The sequence below is a fragment of the Diadema setosum genome, chromosome 20, assembly GCF_964275005.1.
Source record: "Diadema setosum chromosome 20, eeDiaSeto1, whole genome shotgun sequence".
In the NCBI taxonomy this organism is placed as follows: domain Eukaryota; kingdom Metazoa; phylum Echinodermata; class Echinoidea; order Diadematoida; family Diadematidae; genus Diadema; species Diadema setosum.
The window spans coordinates 1,428,885-1,453,835 of NC_092704.1; the positions used below are offsets into that span (position 1 = coordinate 1,428,885).

General features: G+C 35.2%; 1 protein-coding gene across 1 annotated transcript in view; it reads right to left on the minus strand.

The window, feature by feature from the left end:
• LOC140243982 (cytidine monophosphate-N-acetylneuraminic acid hydroxylase-like) overlaps nucleotides 1-23,795 on the minus strand; it is a 57,740-nt gene extending 33,945 nt beyond the window's left edge. The window contains exons 1-8 of the mRNA XM_072323644.1: nucleotides 23,590-23,795; nucleotides 19,815-19,906; nucleotides 17,898-18,007; nucleotides 17,103-17,293; nucleotides 16,418-16,565; nucleotides 15,664-15,745; nucleotides 14,633-14,770; nucleotides 8,225-8,360 (exon numbers count right to left, since the gene is read on the minus strand). Of these exons, the coding sequence (XP_072179745.1) occupies nucleotides 8,225-8,360; nucleotides 14,633-14,770; nucleotides 15,664-15,745; nucleotides 16,418-16,565; nucleotides 17,103-17,293; nucleotides 17,898-18,007; nucleotides 19,815-19,906; nucleotides 23,590-23,795 (1,103 nt within the window). The remainder of the gene's footprint in view (nucleotides 1-8,224; nucleotides 8,361-14,632; nucleotides 14,771-15,663; nucleotides 15,746-16,417; nucleotides 16,566-17,102; nucleotides 17,294-17,897; nucleotides 18,008-19,814; nucleotides 19,907-23,589) is intronic.
• Between the last annotated feature and the right edge of the window lie 1,156 nt (nucleotides 23,796-24,951).

The following is a 24,951-nucleotide window of genomic DNA, read 5'->3' on the forward strand; positions in this document are numbered from 1 at the left end:
TCAGTTAGGGGATTGTATTCCTAGAAACAGAAATTATTGAAGATACCAATGGTATTAAAGCAAAACGACGCTTTAAAATTGTTCTTTTCCCTCACAATATAACCATTATTTGATACTAAAAAACCCAGAATGTTTTAGTATAAGCATGAAATTGAGATTCTCCCTGACGTGATTAACGAACTTCTTCTCGTCGAATTTTGTATAGGCACTAGCAACACCGTCAATATTACACTTCAGAACTACGTGTATAGTGTGCCTTGTTCTATATCTAAACTAGCACATGGAAAGCCAATCTCGCAGAGGAATTACTGAATACGGTGACCAAGTAATATTACATTTAAATTCATTATTTTTTAATCATTTACCATCTTTATGTTAAAGGTATTGTTTACCATTGGGAGCAGTGACTTAAGAAATGTTTGAGTTATCATATTTGATGCATAGCATGTGTAGGTCTGTTGTATCACAAAACATCCTACCATTTAAAAAATGTGCAATAAAGCCTTAAATATGAGGAGATATCACTATTGTTCTAAAAAAAAAACCCTAACTGTAGACGGTTTAGTCTAAAAACTATTGTATTATAATCTTCACAATTTGTCCATTTAAACATACATAACATTATAATGATCAATTTTTTACATTGGTTGTTTCTATCCCTAACTCACATTTTCGAACTATTTTGAAGAACTTGGTTTTTATTTCATCTGCAAAATGGTAAATAATGCCTTTCAGGTATTTTGGTTAAGAAAATCACCAGTACATGGCAGGTGTTTCATCCGTCGTATTTTCATTATAATTACATTCTGAGAATTATGAACATTGAAATCGCTTGCCATCGAATGGATACTTGCTTTCCAACACGCTTGTACACAAACATTATTTTTGACACGATATAATATTAACAGCCAATAATATTATTAGTATCTGTAAATTGAACAATATTCATTCTCAATTCATAACTTTGTTAACATCCCATATTTCAAATGGAAAGCGTTTTGTTGGTCGAATATGTTTGTTAATCATCGCATATGTTGCATAAATGTGATGATTCAAGCGGCTGAATACATTTGCATTCAAACGCATTGACATGAAGTGCGTATAATATGCAAGTAAATGCCTATATATATATATATATATATATATATATATATATATATATATATATATATAATACACACACACAATTATAATTTATATCATTATAAAAGTGGCTACTTGTATAACGCAAAGGTCCACCTTTCAGTGCTCATGGCGCTTCAGAAATGTGTGTATATATATACAGTGTGTCTCAAAAAAAAAAGTAAACCCAACTTCAACGGCAAATTTTCAGAAAACTATAAAATATTTACACATTATTTTTTCATGGTTAGATAGTCCAATAAGTCCTCTGTCCAATGATACCACGTAGGTTATGTAACTGTCATGCATGATTGAGCATGATTCAACTTAGTGAATGGGTGTGAAATCATCACTGTGGCAAGTTAGAATTGCACTTTGATTGGAAGTTCATCAATCAAATGACATAGGAAATGTCTGATTTGGATGGAGATGCAAATCCAGTCTTGCTATTCTGTTAAAAGTTGCGCGTAGAATTCCAGTATCATTTCTCCTGGTGCTTATGCGTGGGTTGGCTTGGATGGCCTCTCTCACCACTTAGATGTTTTCAGCAGACCTCCCAGTTCGTCTGTGGCCACAGTGTCCTTTATTCCTGTTCAAACTAGTTCCGTGATCAGCATACTTTCTCACATTGTGCCACATGGCTCTTTTTGTTCGAGGCTGCCTGTCGGGGAACTGCACCCGAAAAGCCTCTTGAACGTCCACGAAACATCTTGTTTCCTGGTATCGAGTTACCAGGAATACTCTCTGCTCAATTGTCAACACTGTACCATGTTTGGAAAGCATGTGAAGTGTACCTGTGTCAGGAACAACCTTTGCTGAAGTTGTTATGTAATCATAGGCCTAACATTTGACAAATATCGAACTTCAAATATGCCCTTAATGCATGACAATAGCAAGAAATAACTTGCCACAGTGATGATTTCACACCCATTCACTAAGTTGAATCATGCTCAGTCATGCATGAGAGTTACATAACCTACGTGGTATCATTGGATAGAGGACTTATTGGACTATTTAACCATGAAAAAATAATGTGCAAATATTTTATAGTTTTCTGTAAATTTGCTGTTGATGTTGGGTTTACTTTCTTTAGAGACACACTGTATATATATAATATATTAGTTTCAGTTTCAGTTTATTTTATTTAATCACGGCAAGAAAGCTGTTCTTCTGCAAATCCGTGAACAACGTAAAAAATAGCAGAAATACATAAAAATTGCATATACAATTATAATAAAGAAAGGAACAAGTGTCAGGTAACAACAAAACAACGATACATTTGAAAAAAGTACAGCTGTGGTAACATGTTATTTCAACAATATCAAATAGAAGGAGAAAAAAGAGGAAAAAATAATCCTAGGCAGTTGCTTAGGCTACAGCAGAAATTATCAAGAGCTCGTTTGAAACTGGACAGATCTTCGAGAGCTAACATTTCAAGTCATACGCTAACTGATTGTAACTCTGGACTCCTGTAAAGGCAAGAGTTCTTTTTGTAACTGCTGTTTTTACTTTACACAATACAAATTTCTTTATACTGTTTCTCAAAAAAATAATTTGCTGTATGTTCTTCAAAATATTGCAATACATAATCTGGAAACATTCCATTACAAATGTTATACATCTATGCAAGCTACTCTCAAGAAATTTGGGAGTTATGCACAAGCTTAAGCATGTTTTCCCCATATATATATATATATTACGTACAATATAGTTTATATTCGACTTTATTACTTCCCTATCTTCATTGTAGTATACTGGCATGGGGGAATTGTTCCGCATGGAGTCTTCAGAATACAAAAGCGAGCTATAAGGATTATCAATTGTACATTTTTGCGCATTCTTACAGTTACGTAACTAAGTTGCTCGGGTGACGAGGAATCTTGCAAGCGCAATACAGGTGGCTATAATATTTCGTTAAGCTCTGATGTATTTTTTTGTTTCTTTTGCTCTTTTTGCTCTCTTTTCCTTTACGAAAATTTCTTTCCTTTCATAGATTTCGTTACTAGGTTGTGGAAGAAGACCAACATTTTCATCTATATAGGGACCTATACATTACAAGCTCTGCTTTTTTTTTTAGTAGGTTCCCACATTTCATGTTTGTAAAATTGTCTTCGCTTGTATTCTTTAATTACGACGCTATGTCCAATCTTATGTTCAATCGATTGTATCATGTTATTTGTTTTTGAGATGTGGAACAATAAAAATCAATCAAATCAATACATAACATGTAGTAATTGTTTATATCTTCGTTTTTTCCAAAGTATCTAATGACAGACGTTTGTAGATTGCTGAGTACATTGGTTCAACCAAAAGGACAGTTTTCAAAACTCTATTTTGAATAATTTGCAACTTTTCAGAATCCGTTTTTCGCAGATTACCCCGTACAATGAATTTACTCTAATAATGGACTTGTAAAATACAATTGCATTTTTTTTTTCAGTTATACAAAATCGTATTCTTTTCAATAAACACAGACTTTTCACTGTGCTTTTTGTCACCCTATCCACCTGTTGGCTCCAATCAAGATGTTGGTCAAGATAAACTCCTAAGTATAAATTTTACAGCAAGTAACAGAGGGAACCTTAGATTCATCAATGCTGACTCTCAACACCTTGTCCCTAATCCTCTTTCTGGAACCTACTAACATCACTTCACACTTTTTCACGTTCAGAGCGAGGGAGTTACTTTCAACTATTGTCACGATTGTGACAAGCACGTCAAGTCGTTATTGAGAGACCTCTTTGTATTTGACCGAGATCCTTGCTAGGTAAATAAAGACACGTATCGTCAGGGTGTGATGGACCTTACGTTCCTTAATGCAATCAGGCAAATCGTTGATGTATACAATAACAAGAGCCCTAAGGTAGAGCCCTGTGGGATTCCACATGTTACATACCTAGGCTCGGATATGGAGCCGTAAATACCAGTATACAGACCACGATCACGGAGAAATTTACTAAACCATTTACACGAATTACTATTTAATCCAAGGAGAGGTAATTTGTGAAGAAGTGTCGCAGATTGACTGTGTCTAATGCCTTTTTTTGGGTCAATGGAGACCATTCCAACCATTTTACCCTTATCTAAGTTATGGAGCATTTCTTCTGTGACGCAAAGTAAAGCAGTCATAGTGGAATGGGCAGGTCTGAAGCCTGATTTATTTGGGTTAATGATATCATTTCTAATTTACGTCGATGTGGGGCAATTTGTCAATCAGTTGCAATGATATCATTTCTATTCGGATAATCATACAACTTATAAAAGATGAGCTTTTCAATTTTCTTTGTAACAACAGACAAAAAGATATGGGTCTGTAATTATCCATCTCACTTCGACTACCACTTTTATACACTGGCGCAACTTTTGAGACCTTCCATTGTTCTGGAATGCAACCACAATTCAAAGAAAAATTAAATATATATAGAAGTGACTTTGCAATTTTACTCATAACAGGCTTTATCAATGTTATAAACGTATAGTGTCCATTCCATAGGAGTTTTTCGTTGGCATACTTTCAACCACTTTCACAGTGTCTTTAGTTACATATTCAAACGAGAACAAGGAGCTCCTTTTCGGTGCACATTTTGCAATCTCTTCCTCTGTTCTTTGATTATGACTCTTGCAAATCGCATCTCCTATTTTTGTGAAATATGCATTAAAACAATTTGACATATCAACTTTATCCTTGACCTGTGTGTTATTATTCACAATGTATTCTATTTGCTTGAATGTATTCTTTGCAGGAGTAATACACTTTAAAGATTTCCAAACATCTTTTGAGTTACCATTGCTGGAATAAATGACATGACTTATATATTCTTTCTTCGTCTGACGACATTTCATAGTAACTTCATTTCTAAGCTTCGTGTAAAGTAAACTTCCTTAAACTTCCACTCACTCTGAGTTTTAGATGATTTAGAAATGAGTTTTTGTCTATCTCTTGGATGCATTACGTCCAAGTACGTGGAAGGTGATTAATGAAGTTCTCAGAGTTAAAGATAAATCGGAACAAGTGAAGGAAATATTCCAGCATGGTATCTCGATCCAAAATCCGGTACATGATGCTAATGCGTTTAATGATTTTTTTGTAGATTTAGGCCCCAGACTTGCTAGTAATATCCCAGTAACAGATAAAGAATTTCATTATTTTCTAACTGATCCAAATCCTCAATCTGTGTTTTTTACTCCCATCCAAGAATACAAGGTGTGGGATGTAGTTCTCAAATTGAAAGCAAAAAAAGAGTGCTGGACATGATGATATTACAAATTTTTTACTGAAAAATATCTTATCCGCAATATTGTCTCCTTTAACGTATATATTTAATTTGTCCCTTGTTACTGGCGTAGTGCCTAGTCAAATGAAAATTGCTAAAGTTGTTCCGATTTATAAAAAAAAGGTAATAAGCAAGATGTAAGTAACTATCGTCAATTTCTCTTTAGACGGCGATGTCTAAGATTCTCGAACAGTTGATATATTCTCGTGTAATTAAGTTCTTAAACGAATGCAATATTTTTTGTGAGTCTCAAGTTGATTTAGGAAAAAACACTCTACTACTCACGCTGTGCTTGCTTTTATCGATACAGTAGCCCACGCCATTGACGACTCATCACATACTGTTGGTATATTCCTGGACCTGTCCAAGGCCTTTGACAGTATCGATCACGGTATTTTGTTATACAAACTCTCGCATTATGGGATACGTGGAAAGGCCTTGGACTGGTTCAGGAGCTATCTAACTAACAGGAAACAGTTTGTAAATATTAACGGATTCAGTTCCAGTTTAAAAACACTATCTTGTGGAGTTCCTCAAGGATCCCTTTTAGGCCCACTTTTGTTTATTCTTTATATAAATGACTTCAAAATTCATCTAATGTTTTATCTTTTCTTCTTTTTGCCGATGACTCTAATGTCTTCTTTTCACATCGAAACCCAACAACCCTTTTAGATGTAGTAAACAGAGAATTAAAGCCGGTTCAAATGTGGATTCAAGCAAACAAGTTGTCTCTTAATGTAAATAAAACTGTTTATATGTTATTTAGTAATTCTGCTATCCATTTGCCTGGCGATATAAAAATGAACAATGATTTTTTGATTCAAGTTGAATCGTTTAAATTTTTAGGTCTTTATATTGACCATGAATTAACATGGAAATATCATATAGATTATTTATTTAAGATGTTTTCAAGAATATACTGGGATTTTAAATATGCTAAAACATTTTTTCCCCAAGTATATTTTGAAAAAATGTATATTCAACGCTTATCTTACCCTATCTCTCTTACGGAATACTTGCCTGGGGAAACTGTGCCAAATCATATATTGATAAAATTTTCAAATTACAAAAACGGGCTATCCGTTCAGTTAATCTAGCCGACTATTATTGTCACACGAATTATTTCTTCTTTGAAAACAGACTCCCTAAGGTTGCTGATTTGTTTTTATACAACTTAGGAACATTTATGTTTCAGTTATCAGCCAACGGCTTGCCTGATGTATTTACTTACATGTTTCAGAAAAACTATGCCGTCCATGCTTACCCCACAAGACAAAGAGACTCATTTCACCTTCCACGTACTCGCACACTCCTTGCTCAAAAAACAATTGTTTTTAACGGACCTAAATTTTGGAATGATCCTCCCGCCGATTTAATGAATTGTTCTAGTATGTTTACATTTCAGCAAAACTTGAAATTAATGTTAATAACTGAATATAACCAGCCTGATTAGAATTTTTTTAATGTGTTTTATGCGCAGTATCCCCTTTTTAGTGTATATTTCTGGTATATTTCTGGTTCCATTATATAATCACTGCATCCGTACCTGTATTAACATTTCGAACTCATTATGAAGTTGATTATAGATAATGTGCACGCATATACTTGTGTATATATATCCCATATTTCCACTCAGTTCTTATTCTTTGGATTCTTTTTGTTTTCACTTTTTCTTTTTCTTTTTCTTCTCTTTTATTTCTTTTTCCCTTTGTACCTTGATATTTTAGCTTTCATATCGTTTCGTCATTATTACTTTGTGTTCTATCTCCATTGATTGCATAGTAAATTTACACCGGTATGTTTTTCACGGAACCTGCGTTTCCAAGCTTTGCTTTTGCGGTTCCATCATATTTCACAAGTTATAGAGAATTGTCTTATGTACATTATGTATGCTGACACACTGCAAGACCAGTGCAGTTTCAGTTATTCAATTCAATTCAATTATATATAACATTTCTTCTGTTATCCAAGAAGACTTTTTTTTGTCTTTACTCATTTCTTTTTAAGCGGTACAAATGCATTCCTCACACTTAATAACTTTTCTTTTTTTTCAAATTCTTGATATGCCTTAATAACATTATGGTATGTTTCTACGTGGTTCCATTGTGCCCGTTTATTGTACCTTAGAAATCGCTTCAGTATATACTTCCATTATTCTTATTGCATTTACCAGCATTTCGAGACACCTTATTATATGTACATTTTGTTTATGGTTCTTGTTCTTTGTACCCCAAGTGCAATATACAAGGTAGTGGTCACTCGTATTTATATATATATATATATAATATGCGGAGGATTATTATTCATAACTGTCTGCCCCCAAAAGGAATACGCACATTAAGGATTGAAGAATTCGTCTGCTGGGTAATCGAGCTTAGGTCTGCTTGAACCGCTTTGAAGTCTCCCGTGGCCGAGCGGTTAAGGCTTTGGCGTTCCATGCCAAAGACCCGGGTTCGACTCCCGGCGGAGACCAATTTTACAGCTCGAGCTATTTAGAAGTTCAAGTTCAAGTTCAAGTTCAATCATAGAAAAAAAAAGAGTGCTGGGGAATTTCAATTCCAGTCGAGGTATCATCTCATCTTACATGTACATAATATGTATATGTAAATACACATTGTATGTATTCATGCACATGTTGTATAAATATAAACACACAAGATTTATACGTAGTTATATATTTATATCTAATTATATATATATATATATATATATATATATATATGTATGTATATGTATAAGTGTGTGGTTCGTGTATGTTGGTGTGTGTGTGTGTGTGTTTGCGTGTGTTTGTGTGTGTGTATCACATTCATTACCAACATGTGACTTACTCATCGGAGGGATGCGCTTCTATGAAGTATCCAGCGATTGGGCAGAACACGATTGGCTTTACATCTTGCACCACTTGTGCCTTGTAGGAGAGTAATTTCTTGCGTTCGTTCCGAATGAATTGCTCTTTCCATTCGTCTGAGCAGTACAAAACAGATCAAAGGTTAGGCATACAATGCATTTCAATAACACGTGATCATTCTTTAGATATCTTTTTTTTTTCATACATTTTTCATACGTATGTATATTTACGTATACCTACATACACACTGTATGTGCTGCCTGCACGTATTTATCACATTGTAAATGCACAGTTCAGTGCGTTTCAATTGGCTAACGTCGAGAATGTATAATAATTGTTTTGGATATAAACTCCAAATTTTATTGTCCAAGAATGGAAATTCACTTTGCCCAATTGATCATGGGCCCAGCAGCCACTGAGCAGCGCCAGATCGACGTTGCTGTAACCTTTTCAACTGTTGAACGGCAAACAAGGTAGCAGCAACTCCCATCTTTTAACGTCTTTTGGTATGACGCGGCCGGGGTTTGAACCCACGACCTCCCGATTGTGAGGGCAGCCGCTCTACTCACTGACCCAACACATCGGTATTGTGCCGTGCAAGGCTGAATCGCAGTGCAAAACTCTTTCTTCAATGGATTGGATTGTTAAATCATTCTTTTGCAGCAAATACCACTGGCTTCTCGTTCGAGTCGATGTTCCTTGCTGCATGGGCAATTATTCCGGGGCCTTTATGCTATTTACATTTTAAATCGTATCTCTCGGTTTGAATTCTCAAGGCAATTCTGACATTTTCTGTGGCATGCTTTTGTAAACGCAAAAAAGGGGGGGGGGGAGAGAATTCATGTTTTCAAGAAAGGCTTCAACGATTTTGAATGCCAACAAAAGGATATTTTTTATGTTCTTGCCCCCACAGTTACACTGTGTGCTTATAGTGCACATTCATGCTGCGCCCACGTGTCATCTGTGTTCATGTTCGTTTCATGTTCGTTTCCTTGTTTTGTCTGTGTTTCATGTTTCTCTGTACGCATTTCGGTTTCCTTTCTTCTTTTAGTTCTGCAAACCCCCACGTAGCTGCTGAGTTAGGACCAGGCGGGAGGCCAGTTATTAATTCCCGAATGTTTTATATTCTAACCCATGGCTGACACAATAAATTTTGCTTTTAATTCCTTGAATAATGATGAATTCTATAACACAGTAAGGCACTCTGAATCTGATCATGCAAATATTATCTCCAGTTTATATGAAGATTACATATCCAATAAATACAATACCTCAGCACAAGAATTTGAATATAACTTTGACTCAAATGATCCAGTCCAGAGTCCATCGTGTGTTTATTTGACCGAAAATCAGTATAAAAATCGGATCACGAATACAGTTGATGAAACATTTTTGTTAGCTCACTTTAACATACGCAGTATCAATAAAAATTTTGATAAGTTGCGCTTACTCTTAGAAAACCCAGATCATAAATCTTGCTCCATCATAGGGCTAACAGAAACATGGTTGAACTCTAATATCAGTCATTTATTTTCTTTACCCGGATTCGAATTTGTATTTAGAAATAGAAATGAGAGAGTTGGTGGAGGAGTTGGTTTGTACATCTCGAAAAAATTTAAATATATTATACATGAGGAGATTAGTGTTATGAGCGATGTACTCGAATCCCTTTTTATTGAATTGATAAATCCACATGGAAAAAACATTATAATTGGTGTAATTTACAGGCCCCCTCGGTCGAATTTGAATGATTTTTTGACAGTTTTGCAGGATTTAGTACAAAATCCCATGATATATATTAAAGATACATTTCTGATGGGCGATTTTAATATCGATCTCATGAAATCTCATGTAACTCCCAAAACAGTTCAAAAGAATTTATAGAAACATTAATGTCTGCTTCATTTTTACCATTAATTTCCAAGCCTACCCGTGTCACCAGCCAATCGGCTACCCTCATAGACAACATTTTTTGTAATGTTCTTCCACTTCCTGAGTCTGGTATCGTCCTCTCAGACATCACTGACCATTTTCCTATATTTGCTCAGGTTCCAATTAAACTGACTAAACAAAATAATCATTATAAGCGTCGTAAGATTACTACAGATAATCTTACAAGTCTCCAAAACAGTTTAAAAGAACTCGATTGGTCTTCTGTATACAACACTACCGATGTCAATTTGTCTTATGATTATTTCATATCTACTCTTACCTCCGAAATCGATAACCATATTCCCCTGCGTAACATAAAAAATAGATATAAGCAAATTCCAAGACTCCCGTGGATAACCCAGTCTATATTACGATCCATAAATAGGAAAAATAATTTGTTTTATAAATATAGATGTAATCCCACTGAAAAAAAAATAAGAAAAAATATGTTTCATACAAAAACACACTCACCAAATTATTGCGTACGCAGAAGAATTTTTTTAATGTTAATCAGATAAGCAAATATAAAAATGACATTAAAAACACATGGAAAACATTAAAGAATGCTATGAATACACCTAACAATTCATCTAATATTTTTGAAGTTCGGTGGGGCAATGCCTCCAGCAACACTCCCGCTGGCATGGCTGAAATATTTAATGACATCTTTTCTTCAATTGGAAAAAAAATCTTTCTCAAAATATTCCTCTTTCTAGTAAATCTTTTAGTGATTTTTTAGATACACCTAACTCCAAAACTATATTTTTTGACCCAACATATAAAGAAGAAATAATAAAGATTGTTGCCAATTTGAAAGAAGGTAAAAGTACTGGCCACGACGGAATTGACAACTATTTGATAAAAAACATAATTCCTCAAATAGTGGATCCCTTAGTACATATTATCAACTCATCGCTTGCAACTGGCCATGTGCCAAATAGCATGAAAATTGCGAAAGTAATTCCTATTTATAAGAAAGGGGAGAAGGATGATGTCAATAACTATAGACCCATATCTTTATTATCTTCTATTTCTAAGATTCTTGAAAGAATAGTCTACATCAGGACAGTACGTTTTCTTAAAACCTGCGACATATTTTCAAACTTTCAATTTGGATTCAGGGAAAATCACAGCACAACACACGCACTACTTGCCCTCATCGACAAAGTCACACACGCACTCGACACACTTTCACACCCAATAGGTATCTTCTTGGACTTCTCCAAGGCCTTTGACACGATTAACCACGGAATACTTCTCGCCAAACTGTCTCATTATGGAATACGTGGAAAGGCCTTGGAGTGGTTCACGAGTTACCTATCAGAAAGATCCCAATTTGTACATGTCAACGGCTTTGACTCTCAAAGTAAAACAATTGCATGTGGTGTTCCACAAGGGAGTTTATTAGGCCCATTGTTATTCATTATTTATATTAATGATTTTCATAGATCCTCGGAGAAACTATCATCCATATTATTCGCGGATGACTCTAATTTTTTTTTCCCCACCCTGACCCAAATATCTTAATAAGAACAGTCAATGAAGAATTGATAAAGGTCATTCAATGGGTATACGCAAACAAATTGTCATTAAATATTCAAAAAACAAAAGTTATGCTTTTTAGTAATTCTTTAGATAGCCTCCCAGGCAATATAACATTTGATACTACTCCCTTAGAAGAAGTTTCTTCTTTTAAATTTCTTGGTGTTTGCGTCGATAACAAGCTTTCATGGAGGAATCATATTGATAACATATGTAAAATTATTTCACGTAACATTGGCGTAATGAATAGATTAAAATACTATCTTCCTTCATCTGCATTATTAACTCTTTATTCTAGTTTGATACTCCCTTATTTAAACTACGGGATTCTTGCTTGGGGTAATACATATCAGATGTTACTTGATAAACTTCTTTTATTGCAAAAGAAAGCGCTTAGAATTGTTTTTAATTTACATACCCGAGAACACACAGATGCTTTGTTTTCTGACCATAATATATTAAAAGTAAATGATTTGTATGTGTTTCAACTTGGTCAGTTTATGTTTAATTACAACAGTAACTTTTTACCTAAAATATTCCACGATTTATTTCATTGAAACAGTCATGTTCATAACTATCCCACGAGACGATCCGACGAATTCCATCTTCCGTTAATGAGAACCGCACATGCCCAAAATACATTTCTTTATACTGGACCCAGACTTTGGAATAATTTAGATAATAGTTTAAAAGATTCCCCCAAATTTGTCACATTTAAATACAAACTCAGAAAACATTTACTTTCTACTTATAATCTTAGATAATTTAAATTGCTATAATTTATGCTTGAGCTTTCACCTGTCCTGATGTCGCAGCACTTGGCGTGTTCTGTGTGCAGACCTCTCTTCTTTCTTCTCTCCTTTTCCTTTCCTGTCTATTGTTCTTCGTAGACTTGTATTGTTACCGTCTTCTCTCCTCTCGGTACTGTCTCGCGTCCAACAGTGTATATGCGTGTGGGTAATTGAATGTGTGTACGAATGTATTGTCCTTATCATATTTTCCCGGTACACGTGGTTCAATGAACAGTGTCCGGGCACTTTAGCATTGGTATTCTATATTTTTTCCCGACCTGTGTATCTCAAAATAACTACATGTATACTGTTATAGAATAGTATATCATTCACTCATTATTTATCTAGCGATCCATGTCCGACAAGCTTTGCTTTTTAGTGGATCACTATTTTCCATGATCGAATTTATTTTCCGCTCGCCCACGTAGTATTTGTACAGTGTTCCTCTTTATTATTGTACATATATGTTGTTCTATAATTTGTCTCGTATATTACATAAATCTTTTGCAAGCGTTGAACAATATTATTTAATGACATGTATACAGTGTACTATGTTTTTGATTTTCGTTGATTGGAAATAAACTATGATTGAATTGAATTGATTGAATTGAAAATGGCAAGTACATAATATCGCCTATTTCTTGCAATTGTATTATACAATTGCACTGTAATGTTGTAGTGTACACTATTATAGTGCACACTAAAAGAGTGTACACTTGTTACCTTATTAAAATCATACCGATTTGAACTCAGATTCTTAAATGCTGCCTAAAAGGAATGTAAATATAATATGAAATTAATATAACAGAATACGTTCATGAAAAGATTGTCATGCGATTTAGATCGCTTCATAATCAATACTCATTGATTTATGTCATAATATTTGTTCAGTTATTTTCTTTTTTTAATATGATTATTTTTGATGCATGTTAGCATCACGAAAGCACGAAGCATCTAATTTTCAAGTAGATAACTAAGCTACATAATTGAACGCATTAATTATATATAATATTATATATATATATATATATATATATATGATATCATATGAAGAGTTTGTTTGCAAAAACCGATAAGTCCATTTTTGAAGATTTTGAAGTACTGTCTCTGTCATAAAGTACAAAATAATACCTTTTAAATGATATATTGGTCACTACAAATAAAGATACACTTTTTAGGTTATGGTCAAAAGAAGCAAAAAATTTCTTATCATTCTCTTTATTTTTCTTGACCTTTAATCGCAAATATCTCCATTTGGCAAATATGGACTTATCGGTTTTTGCAAACAAACTCTTCATATATATAATTGAATAACTGAAACTGCACTGGTCTATACAATCGAGACACAGTGAACAGTTCCAGCACGTTTATTTTCATATTTCACTTGACATCGAGATACATAAAAAAAAAATACAAACCAAGCAAGATACAAAATATGATATAAATCGGGTCATGAATAGAAAGTGTGTCAGCATACATAATTATGTACATAAGACAATTCTCTATAACGTGTGAAATATGATGGAACTGCACAAGCAAAGCTTGTAATCGCAGGTTCCAGGAAAAAATACCAATTTAAATTTACTATGCAATCAATGGAGATAGGACTCAAAGTAATAATGACGAAACTATATGAAAGCTAGAATATCAAAGTACAAAGGGAAGAAGAAATAGAAGAGAAGAAAAAGGAAAAGGAAAAACGAGAGCACAAAGAATAAGAACTGAGTGAAAAAAAATAGCATGTAGATACACAAGTACACGAACACATATCTAGAATCAAGTTCATAACGAGTTCTAGTTAGTTCATAATCAAGTTCATAATGAGTGTGTGTGTGTGTGTGTGTGTGTGTGTTCTAAAGAAAGCTTAAAAGGCATAGCAAAGCTTGGAAAAAAGAGACAGAGTGAGGTTCTCACAACACCTCCAAGTCTTTCCGCCTATGAACTGCCTAGTCCGACATGATGGTTCCATAGTTATGGAATACAAACATAATATATCTTGCACTTTTACATTATTTGATACATAAGGATTTGTGTGAATATAGGTATTTATGTACATGCATGCCTGTACACATATTTGCTAGATTTACCGATGAGACAAAGGAAAAGGAAATCTGTTGTCCAACCTGTGTATTTCCCCCCGAAGAATGTCATGGGGTACCCCGAGGCACCACCGGCGAAGTCGCTCAGCAACACGTCAACGCCTACGGGGAGGCGTCCCCCGTTCGGGTTCGTACAGTCCACGGTGTTCATGATCAGATGGCCTGTTTTCGATTGAACACAGCATGGTCACAAATGGACATCATTTATCATACAACCATGATAACTACACGGTAGTGTCTGAAGAGGCCTCCATATATATTTTTTTTTTTTCAAATTGACAAGTTTAGGGGGGGGGTTGGGTTTTTTTTTTTTTTTTGTAAGATAACAAGACAACTCTACTGATTTACGGTGATTGTTCAATTTCACCAATTTTTGTTCTATTCCTTACATGGCGATGACAAGAAAAGACAAATCTGACACATGCCGGCATTACCCTACCCCCGATTTTGTAGACTGAACAAAAAAAAAGGGGGGGGGGGACTGCTTCTTTTTTTTTATCATATCAACATGACATTGCAAATGAAACGACATTTGAAGTTTAGATCACCTGCTGTTTTCAACGTATTATTTTTTTTTTCTTCTTCTTGTCTAATGCACTTATCTATACCTTACTGGAAAGAACACGGTGTCCGACAGTGTGTTAACAGTGTGGTCACATAGTCAACTATGTAAAAACGGTCGAATTTAACAGTGTGGAAATGATTCCACACTGTGGCTTGGTTTTGACGGAATGTTCACATGGTCATGTTCTGTGTCACAATGTGTCTACACTTTTAAAACGCTCGAATTTACCAGTGTGACTAGATTTCACACTGTGTATACAATGATTTCACACTGTGTTGTGAGTACACAATGTTCACATAGTAAAGTTCTGTTTCACACTGTGAATTGAACACTCCCAATGAGTTCACGCTATTTCAAAACGTTCGAAATTAACAATGTGAACAGATTTCACACTGTGTTTCACACTGTGAGACACTGTGTTCTTTTCAGCAGGGATGTTTCACAAAGGCGAATACGAATATTTATTTGTTTTTAATGATTGGTGACCTACCTTTGTAGTCAACAAGGATGCAGGTATCCATGTCAGGATGCACTCCGTCCATCATGATCATAATTCGAGTGTCTTTGTTCACCTTGAATGAGAACGAATCAGTAGCATATACGTAATTATACAGGTCGCGGAGCTCTTAAAGGCATAATTTACCATTTGCAGATGAAACAAAAACTAAACATTAGTGTTTAAAAATATATCTAAAATGTGAGCTAGGGATAGAAACAACCACTGTAAAAAAGAAAAAATTTGAATCTGTATAATCGATGTCAAGTATTGTTAAGTACACAAAATGTGAACAATAGTTATAATAAGAACGCTTCCAGACTAAACCGTATACAGTTATGGTTTATTGAGAAGAATGCTGATATCTCCTCATGTTTTAGGCTTTATTGCAAAAATTTTATATGGTAGGATGTTTTGTGATACAAAAGACCTACACATATGCATCAAATGTGATATCTTGAAAATTTTTGAAATCACTGCTCCCAAAGGTAAACAGGACAGTTTTCACATTATCTCTTCATTATATGACACTCCACACACAAAATAGTGGGAACGAAAAATAATCGCAACGAGTAGAATTGTAAACGTGTTTTACATCGGCAATAAACATCGACAATATCAAAAAGATTTCTGGAGAAAATCACAAAACATTTTGAGCCAGAAACGAATATGATGAAAAGGGCAAATGTCCCTGCACTAGATTGCTTGTGTATGTTTGTGTAATGTTGTGATGTGAATATTTATTCACCGAATGCCAGGTTCCAATTTCGAGAATGCGAATGTCGTTCAACTGGATCCCGCTCTCTTCAAGTTTGCAGAACACTGGCATTGACGTATTTCCGACGTAGATCGGAATGTCCGGATTTCTAGACGACAGCAGTTCCAAAGTAGGATAGCTGCAAGATTAAACATGGGCACAGAATACATAACCTCTACATTTAAACATTTTCTTTTTTTTTTCTTTTTTGTGTTTTCGTTTTGGGGCAATGAAGTCATATGTGTCTTTTTGGAATGGCCTGCGAAAGTAAAAAAAAAAAAAAATAGATCTCACGATTGAATAGTCTTTACGGTCCAATAAAAATCATAAAAGGTATTGTTTCGTTGTTCTTGCTAAACTTCCGTTTGCGTATCAACTGATGAGGATAAATAAAAAATGAATAGAACTTGTAAAGGAGTAAAATTATATCACAGACTGTTGCTGCTATTAAAATTTTCTGGGCTTTTCTTGTCAATACATATTGGAGCAAGTCGTGACATTCGATTACTGCCGTTTTTGTCATTGTTCTTACTCAACTACAGTCAGCAATGATATTCATGATGTTATACTACGATGTGATTTCCTTATAGTATGATTGGTCGGATTTTTAACATACATGAAGATATTTTGATGATTATTCAGGGAATTTAGCACAGCAGTCAAGACTTAGGTTTACCTAAGGTGGTCTGAGTGAAGGTGGCTGATATAAATGAAGTCAGCTTTGGACAAGCGGTCAAGCCAGTCAGCTGGAGGTTCATGCAGTAGCCACCAGCCTCTGGCAAAGGCTGGGCCGGTCAGCCACGGGTCGGTGAACATGATTGTGCCACCAAGATTCAACTCCATGCAGGCATGGTTAAAGTATGCCAACTAAGAAAGGAAAGAAAGAAGTACGATATATGCATATAGGGCAGAGAAGAAAGGATTTTTCTGGTCTTTGAGCCTGCCTGTCATTTATGAAGGACATGAACTTTTTTATGTGTGCTTTTTGTTTTGTTTTTTTTCTTTTTTGTTCGTTTTTTTATTAGGGTTACGGTTTGTCAGGTTTTAGTTCAACTGAACGCATACAACTGCGGTATATATATCTGATCATATGCACATTTCTTATTTTGTCAAAACGCGTATTTTTTTTTTTACGTTGTTATCTACGTGATTTCGGCACTGCTTTGGAAGAGTGTTAACGAATATTTGAATCCATGAGGATAGTTAACATTCTTTCAATTGAATACGTAGATGTCCCATCCTGGTGATTTTCTATTGAATATGAATGGCTTTCTATCTATTATTAAATATCATTTTTATTTGATATTTGATATTCCTTGTATTGCTTTATGCTCGGGGCCAAATATACTTGGAAAACATAAAAGGAATGATGACACTGACAATGTTGTCATATCAGCCACTAAATTTTTTCAGTTTCAACTCTGCACATTCACGTTACCTTATAGCAAATGGTGAAAGATCATGTGTTTACCTTCACCTCGCCCACACGTAATGGTTGCTTCGGCCTTCCGTCACTCTCCCACGGTTGAGGAGGGTAGAGTTCAACAAACGACACATCACCATTGAGTTCTGACTGTGGAACTGAAAAGAAAAAGCAAAACGACATGAACACACAAACACATTTTTCTATGAATAAAAAAAAAAAAAACAAAAACAAACGGTGAAAGGTAGGAAATTTCATCGCGCTTTGATGATTTTTTTTTAAAGCAAAGATTTTAAAACATACATTGCTATTCCTGGCTTTAAGTATATATACTACTATTCTTAGTTGTTCTACGTAATTTCGTCTGTAGTGCCTATACTTAATAATCCTTATATTATGTAGGCTGCTTCACAAAATGATAAAAATAATTTGTTTAATGCATGCTTTGTATTTTGTTTCAAGTTTACTTGGATAGAAATAAATGACAAACAGAATTGAATTCAATTGAATTGAAAAAAAAAATAATTAACATCCACCTGAACTCTAATAAATAATTAGTCAAGAATTTTCGTTCGTTTCGTTTCGTCTGGACTGGGTTTGCAGTTTCTAGTATTTCTTTATCCGTACGGAGTGCCCGTATCTGTGCTGCCGTACTTTGGCAAAAGGAAGCAAGTGACATATCATCCGAATTTGAGTTATTGATGTTTTCATAATTCACATAATGAGCTATTCTTCCAGGCCAAATTTCATGCAGAAACACGCATCCTACTATATGTTAAATATGTTAGATAAGATATGTTAGTATATGTTAGATAAGACATCATGATGGTCCATTGACGTCAGTGTAAATGACAAGACACATTTTGCTCTTTTACGAGAAATGTCACTTTTGTCACTTGCTTCCTTTTGCCAAAGTAGGGCAGCGTGTCTTTCTTGTCACTGCACACATTCGAGTGTGCAAATAAATTGATGTTTGATTTTATAGAAATATGAATCAAAAGATTATAAAGGGTGCCGAACAGCATTTACTTTCGTAGATACGTGAAACAAGGACATGAACATGAACAGGATAAACCTACGTCGTGAGATAGAGAGAGAGATAATCAAGAAGAAATCAGTGTGACAGGGGAGAAAAGTCAGGAAGAGAGATCAGACAGACATGATAGATGAGAGACGTTCAGTCGTGTCTTGTGAGTAAACATATGTGCAGTTCATTTCTGCATTCAGCATCCATTACAATGCATAACAAAACTTGACGATATGGCATAAATCATATGAATTGTTCCAACGCATTAATATAGATTGTGGGGTACGATTGTATAAAAAAAAATGTATAGAAAAAAAATATACAACAACAATGTCAAATTGAATTTAAATTGTACGATAAGGAACATTTCAAATTGGGGGTAAAAATATTTATACGATATCATGTAAAATTGGAGATGTAGGGGACCATCCTGCTGGAAAGAACACTGTGTCCCACTGACAGTGTGAGAAACAGAGTGTGAACACAATGTGAACACAATGTGAAGTCTCTTCACACTGTTAAATTCGAGCGTTTTAACAGTGTGAACATATTCTGAGTCATCAATTCACAGTGTGACACAGAATATTACCATGTGAACACTCTGTGAAAACCAAACCACAGTGTGAAATCATCTCCACATTGTTAAATTTGAGCGTTTTCACATAGTCGACTATGTGTGACCACACTGTGACCACACTGTGGGACACTGTGTTCTATCCATTAGGGATATCTTCATAAGCAGAGCCTGACTAGGAAGATGGCCCCAGATAAAGTTATAACACACCAGACGAAACTGTCTTTAAATACAATTCTATATCACCATTCACGATACAGATATACTCCTGTATAATGTTACGGCAGCAGCAACGACAATGCGTAGGCCCCAATGAATTCCCACATGAAACGAGTAAGAATTACGCCATGAATCGCAAGCTTACCCAGCTCTTCTTGTTGAAAGCTCTCTGGTGGGTTGGTATAGTGCATCGAACTCGTGTCCAGCTTCCATCCGTGTTTCACACATTTGACCACACTAGAGGAAGCGTGCGCATACAACTTTAATTCCAGAAAATTACAAGTATCTCAATGCACCTCAAGTAAAGGACTTTATTGTCATCAAAAATATAGTAAATCGATCTTGAATATCCGACATTAAATCTATAATGGCAAATACATATTTCAATAAAAGAAAGAAGAAATAAAATTTTATGAAACACCGCTCTTATTGAGTTGTTTAGAGGTCAGGAGGAAGATTAACTCGAGACTTATTATACATTATACTATTATACTATACATTTATTACGTAATCTAACATAACAAAAACTACATTTAAAAATGGTATCTATGTGAGGATGAATGATTGATGTATTCATTCCTTTCTAGTTCATATTTTGCGATTAGGCCTATGTCACAAACTGCTGGCTTGTAGATGTGCACTTTGAATTGTCAGCCTCCAAGTGTATGACCCTCTGTAACATTTTGTCAATAATTTGGCAAAACACTGCGGACGAAAACTGAATACACGCCTATCTCCTGTGGACTCTCATTTAAACCAGTTAAAGAATTTGCTTCATTTTGTATATGTAATGTTGTTATATCCTTCACACATGCCAATCGAACCGGAAAGGAGGCCACAATGATGAAAACAAAATACCTGAAAGGCTGGATTTTCCTCTTTAAACTGGAACGGCCAAAGTACACGCACAACAATACATGTCAAAATTATCGACTATGTATTGGCAATGACCGTACGAGCGGAAGCACTCACGCATACACACTCCTGAATATCATAAAGTAAAATCCTTTCAGGGTAACATATTTTTGAATAACGAAAAATTTGGAGATAGATTTCATTCAAGACCATTGAAAGATTCCACTAACCAAGCGAAATATCCGCATATATCTGTGCATTCTTCCATACACTGTCTTCTTTCATCGAGTCGTTACAACGCATTTTACAACACGTAAATAATACCTAGTCTTTAGAGATTTTTCAACGTGCAGAGCTTGTAAAAGTATCAATATAAACGATCACGCTATGGTATATCATGCAATTCAAAAACATAATCCATCCTCTTGCGCTGTACTATTCTAGGATGAAAACTGTTTGACTCCCTTCTCCACAGAGAGAATGTATTTGCTACTTTGCTACGTCTAACTTCTGGTGCAAAACTTCGATTTCATATCTTGGTAATTACACAAGTACTGTATGAGTAAACACGCAAACACACACACACACACACACACACAAGATTACACCCCGAAAATTGCAATTTGTTTTTAAAACCAGATATGAACGAAAGGTTATCATAAATGCTTTGAAGAAAAAAAAATGTCTTGTCCCGAATCATTCGTTATCACAATTGAGTGGTGTGGTGTGCAAGGTTTACGCTTGGATGAAAACGTGCTATTACTTAACATAAATTACACAAGTTACAATATTACGTCTTGAACATTTATGTGAAATCACCATTTCCTAGTTTAATATGAAAATGGAGTGTAAAATCAATTATCGCTACATGATGATGAATGTTTTGTACATCAACATTACAAGGTATTGTGTCGCACAAAGAACTCGGTCATTCTGTGATTGTGTATGTGTGTGTATGTACGCGTGTTGGTGTCCGTGTTCCTTGTGTATGTGTGGGTCATTGTGTGCGTTCCTTGTGTGTGCCGTGGTGATTGTGTGTGTGTGTGTGTGTGTGTGTGTGTGTGCGACTTTGCTTCTGAAAAAGCATAATTATTATGTGTACGTTAAGAATTTGTACCAGAAAGTGATAGTTAGGTTTAAGATGATGGACCTTTGAAATATAGAATGGCAAGATGTTCATATTGGTGTTATGGCAACGGACCCTAAAAAAAAAAACAACTTTACCTCTATTTTGAAATATATGATCTTTCGATTTAGGTCGGAGGGGAGAATTCTTATTTTTGAGGAAATTTATAAGAAGATAACGGGATATCGCGGGATGAAGAAAAAGATATTGCTTTAAAAAAAGAAATAAGTTGGGATTACATTAGGGATTACTAAAATGGGAAAATGTTTTTGAAACAAGGGCCTAAGCATTTTTTTTTTTTTTTTTGGATATGTTTATCATTTTTGACGGCAATATTATGTTTACTAGCCATGTGCGGGGAGGGGGCAAGCTGCTGCTTCTGCTGGGATAAGCCTACTAAAATGGACGTCATCGGATGTGGGTATCTTTGTGTGTGTATAGGGGAGTGCCATATATTGTTTTTTTTTTCTGATATAGCTCAGGAAATGTTGCCGCACACACATGAACTATCGAATATAACAGATCAAACTTATTTTTGTTTTGTGTGCACGCAGGCGTGAAGAACCCTTTTGTTGGAAACGTAAGAGTTTTGTTTGGGCAGGGCAGGAGAGGATTCAAGTATAAAGGGTTAGGTATAATGGCGGTTTTTGTCAACTGCTTGAGTTTGATCAGTTTGCTGAAGGGTTTGTGTCTGGAATCGGAGCGGATGCTTGCAGGTCTCTGGCGGATGTTGCTTTTATGCATACCGTTCACTATATGTTTTATGTAATATTTTGTACGTTAATTTGGAAGTGGCTTCATCAGAAAGGAAGGTAGTGTGTGTGGGTGTGTGCGTGTGTGTGGGTGGGTGGGTGGTTGTGCATGTGGGTGTGGGTGTTTCTGGGTTTGGTGAATCGTGGGTTGGTGAAATTGGGATTCGATTTGAAGAAGAATAGTTATACATAAAACTTGTAAGAAAGATATTTCGTATTGGGATTAAATATGTAGGATAGATGAAGATTTGTTTTGGTTTGGAGGGGGAAGGCTGATTAGATTTGTATAAATGATTTCATTCTAGATTTTTATACATTTTCTTGTTTCTTTTTTATGCCAATTATGCTCTTACAAGTGGAGTATGAGTTAAATGATTTAATATACTTAAGGCCACAATATATGTTTGTCATCATGTTTGCCATAATCTAAAAATGTCAATATTTTCTCGTAAAGAAATTATCAGTGGGATTGATTGATTATTGAGTTATTCATGTTTTAGAGAGATTATTTTCAGTATAAATTAAAGAATGGATTTTTTTGTGTTTTGAATTGTATTTGGGTTTTTTTCACCCAGATTGGGTTAATTCATGAATGATTTGAATGAAATCAATAAACATCAAGGAAAAACAAAAATACTATGCAATGCATTTTCTATGCATTCAATTAATTTTCTCACTCTCTTTATATACATTTGTGCAATAGGCAAACAATGCTTCCTCCTCATCGTCCAAGCATGAACACATAAAACACAAAATGATATCAAATAATTTGGGATAAACATCGCTTTCTAACCTTGTACAATAAAAATTTGATTTTTTTTTTTTATGATTGACGATTTTATTATTCTTTTTACTCACCTTGTACCCTTGTAAAATGACTTCAGGGGCCTGTTTCATAAAACTTGTCATCAGTGACAACTGCCACATTTCTATGACAAATTTACTCTCAGCCAATCAGATGAATGATTTCCGTATCTTGTCCCATCTATGACAACTTGTCACTGATGACAAGTTTTATGAAACTTTTTATCATCAGTAACACCCTTTACGCAAATACGTAGAGAAACCTTAATACTTGTACCGATAAAAGTTTTAATTTGGTGAGAACATTCACTTTACCTCCACACTCCACCATGTCCACCGTATAAAATGGCGTGAAACCTTAAAAGGGCAAAAAATTGACTCACCACGTTCCAGTATCTTCAATATCCTTGATGAAGGTCCCGCCTTGATGTTTGCATTTGTTCCTGCACGCCCTGTACTTCTCCTTGCCTGGTTCTTTATAGATGACATACTTCTCATTTTCTGAGCGGTTCACCAGATTGACGCCATCTTTGAGAGTCTGAGTCTCCTCGTAGGAGAGTCTCAGAACAGTCCGTTGGCGCTGTGCCATCAATAAATGCTTGCAGTCCAAATAAATCCCTTAACTCTCCTGTTGTTTTGGTGATTCGGTGTTATCCTTATGAATTGTTTAGAATTCTGTTCAGGCAAGATAATTAAGGAACAAACAAAAATTTCGTAACAAAAAAAAAAATCATAAAGTCAATACATTGTATCTAATGTCGGTCTTAGGGATGTCTGACATAGGGAGTTTTAGCCTCATTTCATATTAATGAAATCTATTTCATACTGATTATGAAAACATTTTTGATATGCTATTGATTTCATTTGAGAATAAAATATCATGAATAGAAGGTCAGCTATGACATAAGGCGCAGAGACATGGACAGTTAACAAAGCGATGATACACAGCATAGAAAGTTTTGAGATGTGGTGCTACAGGAGGATGTTGAGAATTAGGATAGCATGGACAGGGAGAAAATCAAACATAGAAGTGCTAGAAATGTTGTCAGCTGAACGTGAGCTGCTCTCGATCATCAGGAAACGCCAGATGCAGTTTTGGGGTCATGTTGTGAGGAAGAGGCAAAAGGAACATTATAGTCCTGACTGGATTCGTAAACGGACAGAGATCACGGGGACAACAACGACTCACTCTCCTTTCCACAATGTCCGGGATAGCTGACGAGAGAGCATCTACCTTGCTGCATTCGTCATGTTCGTGCGACGATAGAAGGAGCTGGAGGAGGCTTACTGCATCAGTGATCGCCAACGGGCAGTGACGTCCATGACAGAACAGAGAGAGAGAATAGAAAGAGTGACATGATTTTCACATGTCACTTGAAGAATTCTAACATTATTACCCATGACATTAAGGTGCATACTGATGGTCGTGACATGCGTGAGATGTCATTAAAAATGTGTCTCGTCCGACTTTCTGACGAAATGTAGAAAATAAGAATGCCAGATAAACCAGTGTGTTAACATCTGCAAAACTGACAAGAAAGTTTCAATCTACTGCGCATGTTAATTCTTCTAAATCCGAGTTGACTGAGAACATGAGCATGATAATGTCAGTATAATCATCATAAGAGACTGTGTATAATGATATGAATAGTCGACTCTCGTTATTAAAAGAATAGTCGACTCTCATTCTGACAGTCTACCTTTAAAAAGATACTAATGGAATTGTACAAAGCAGACCATGATCG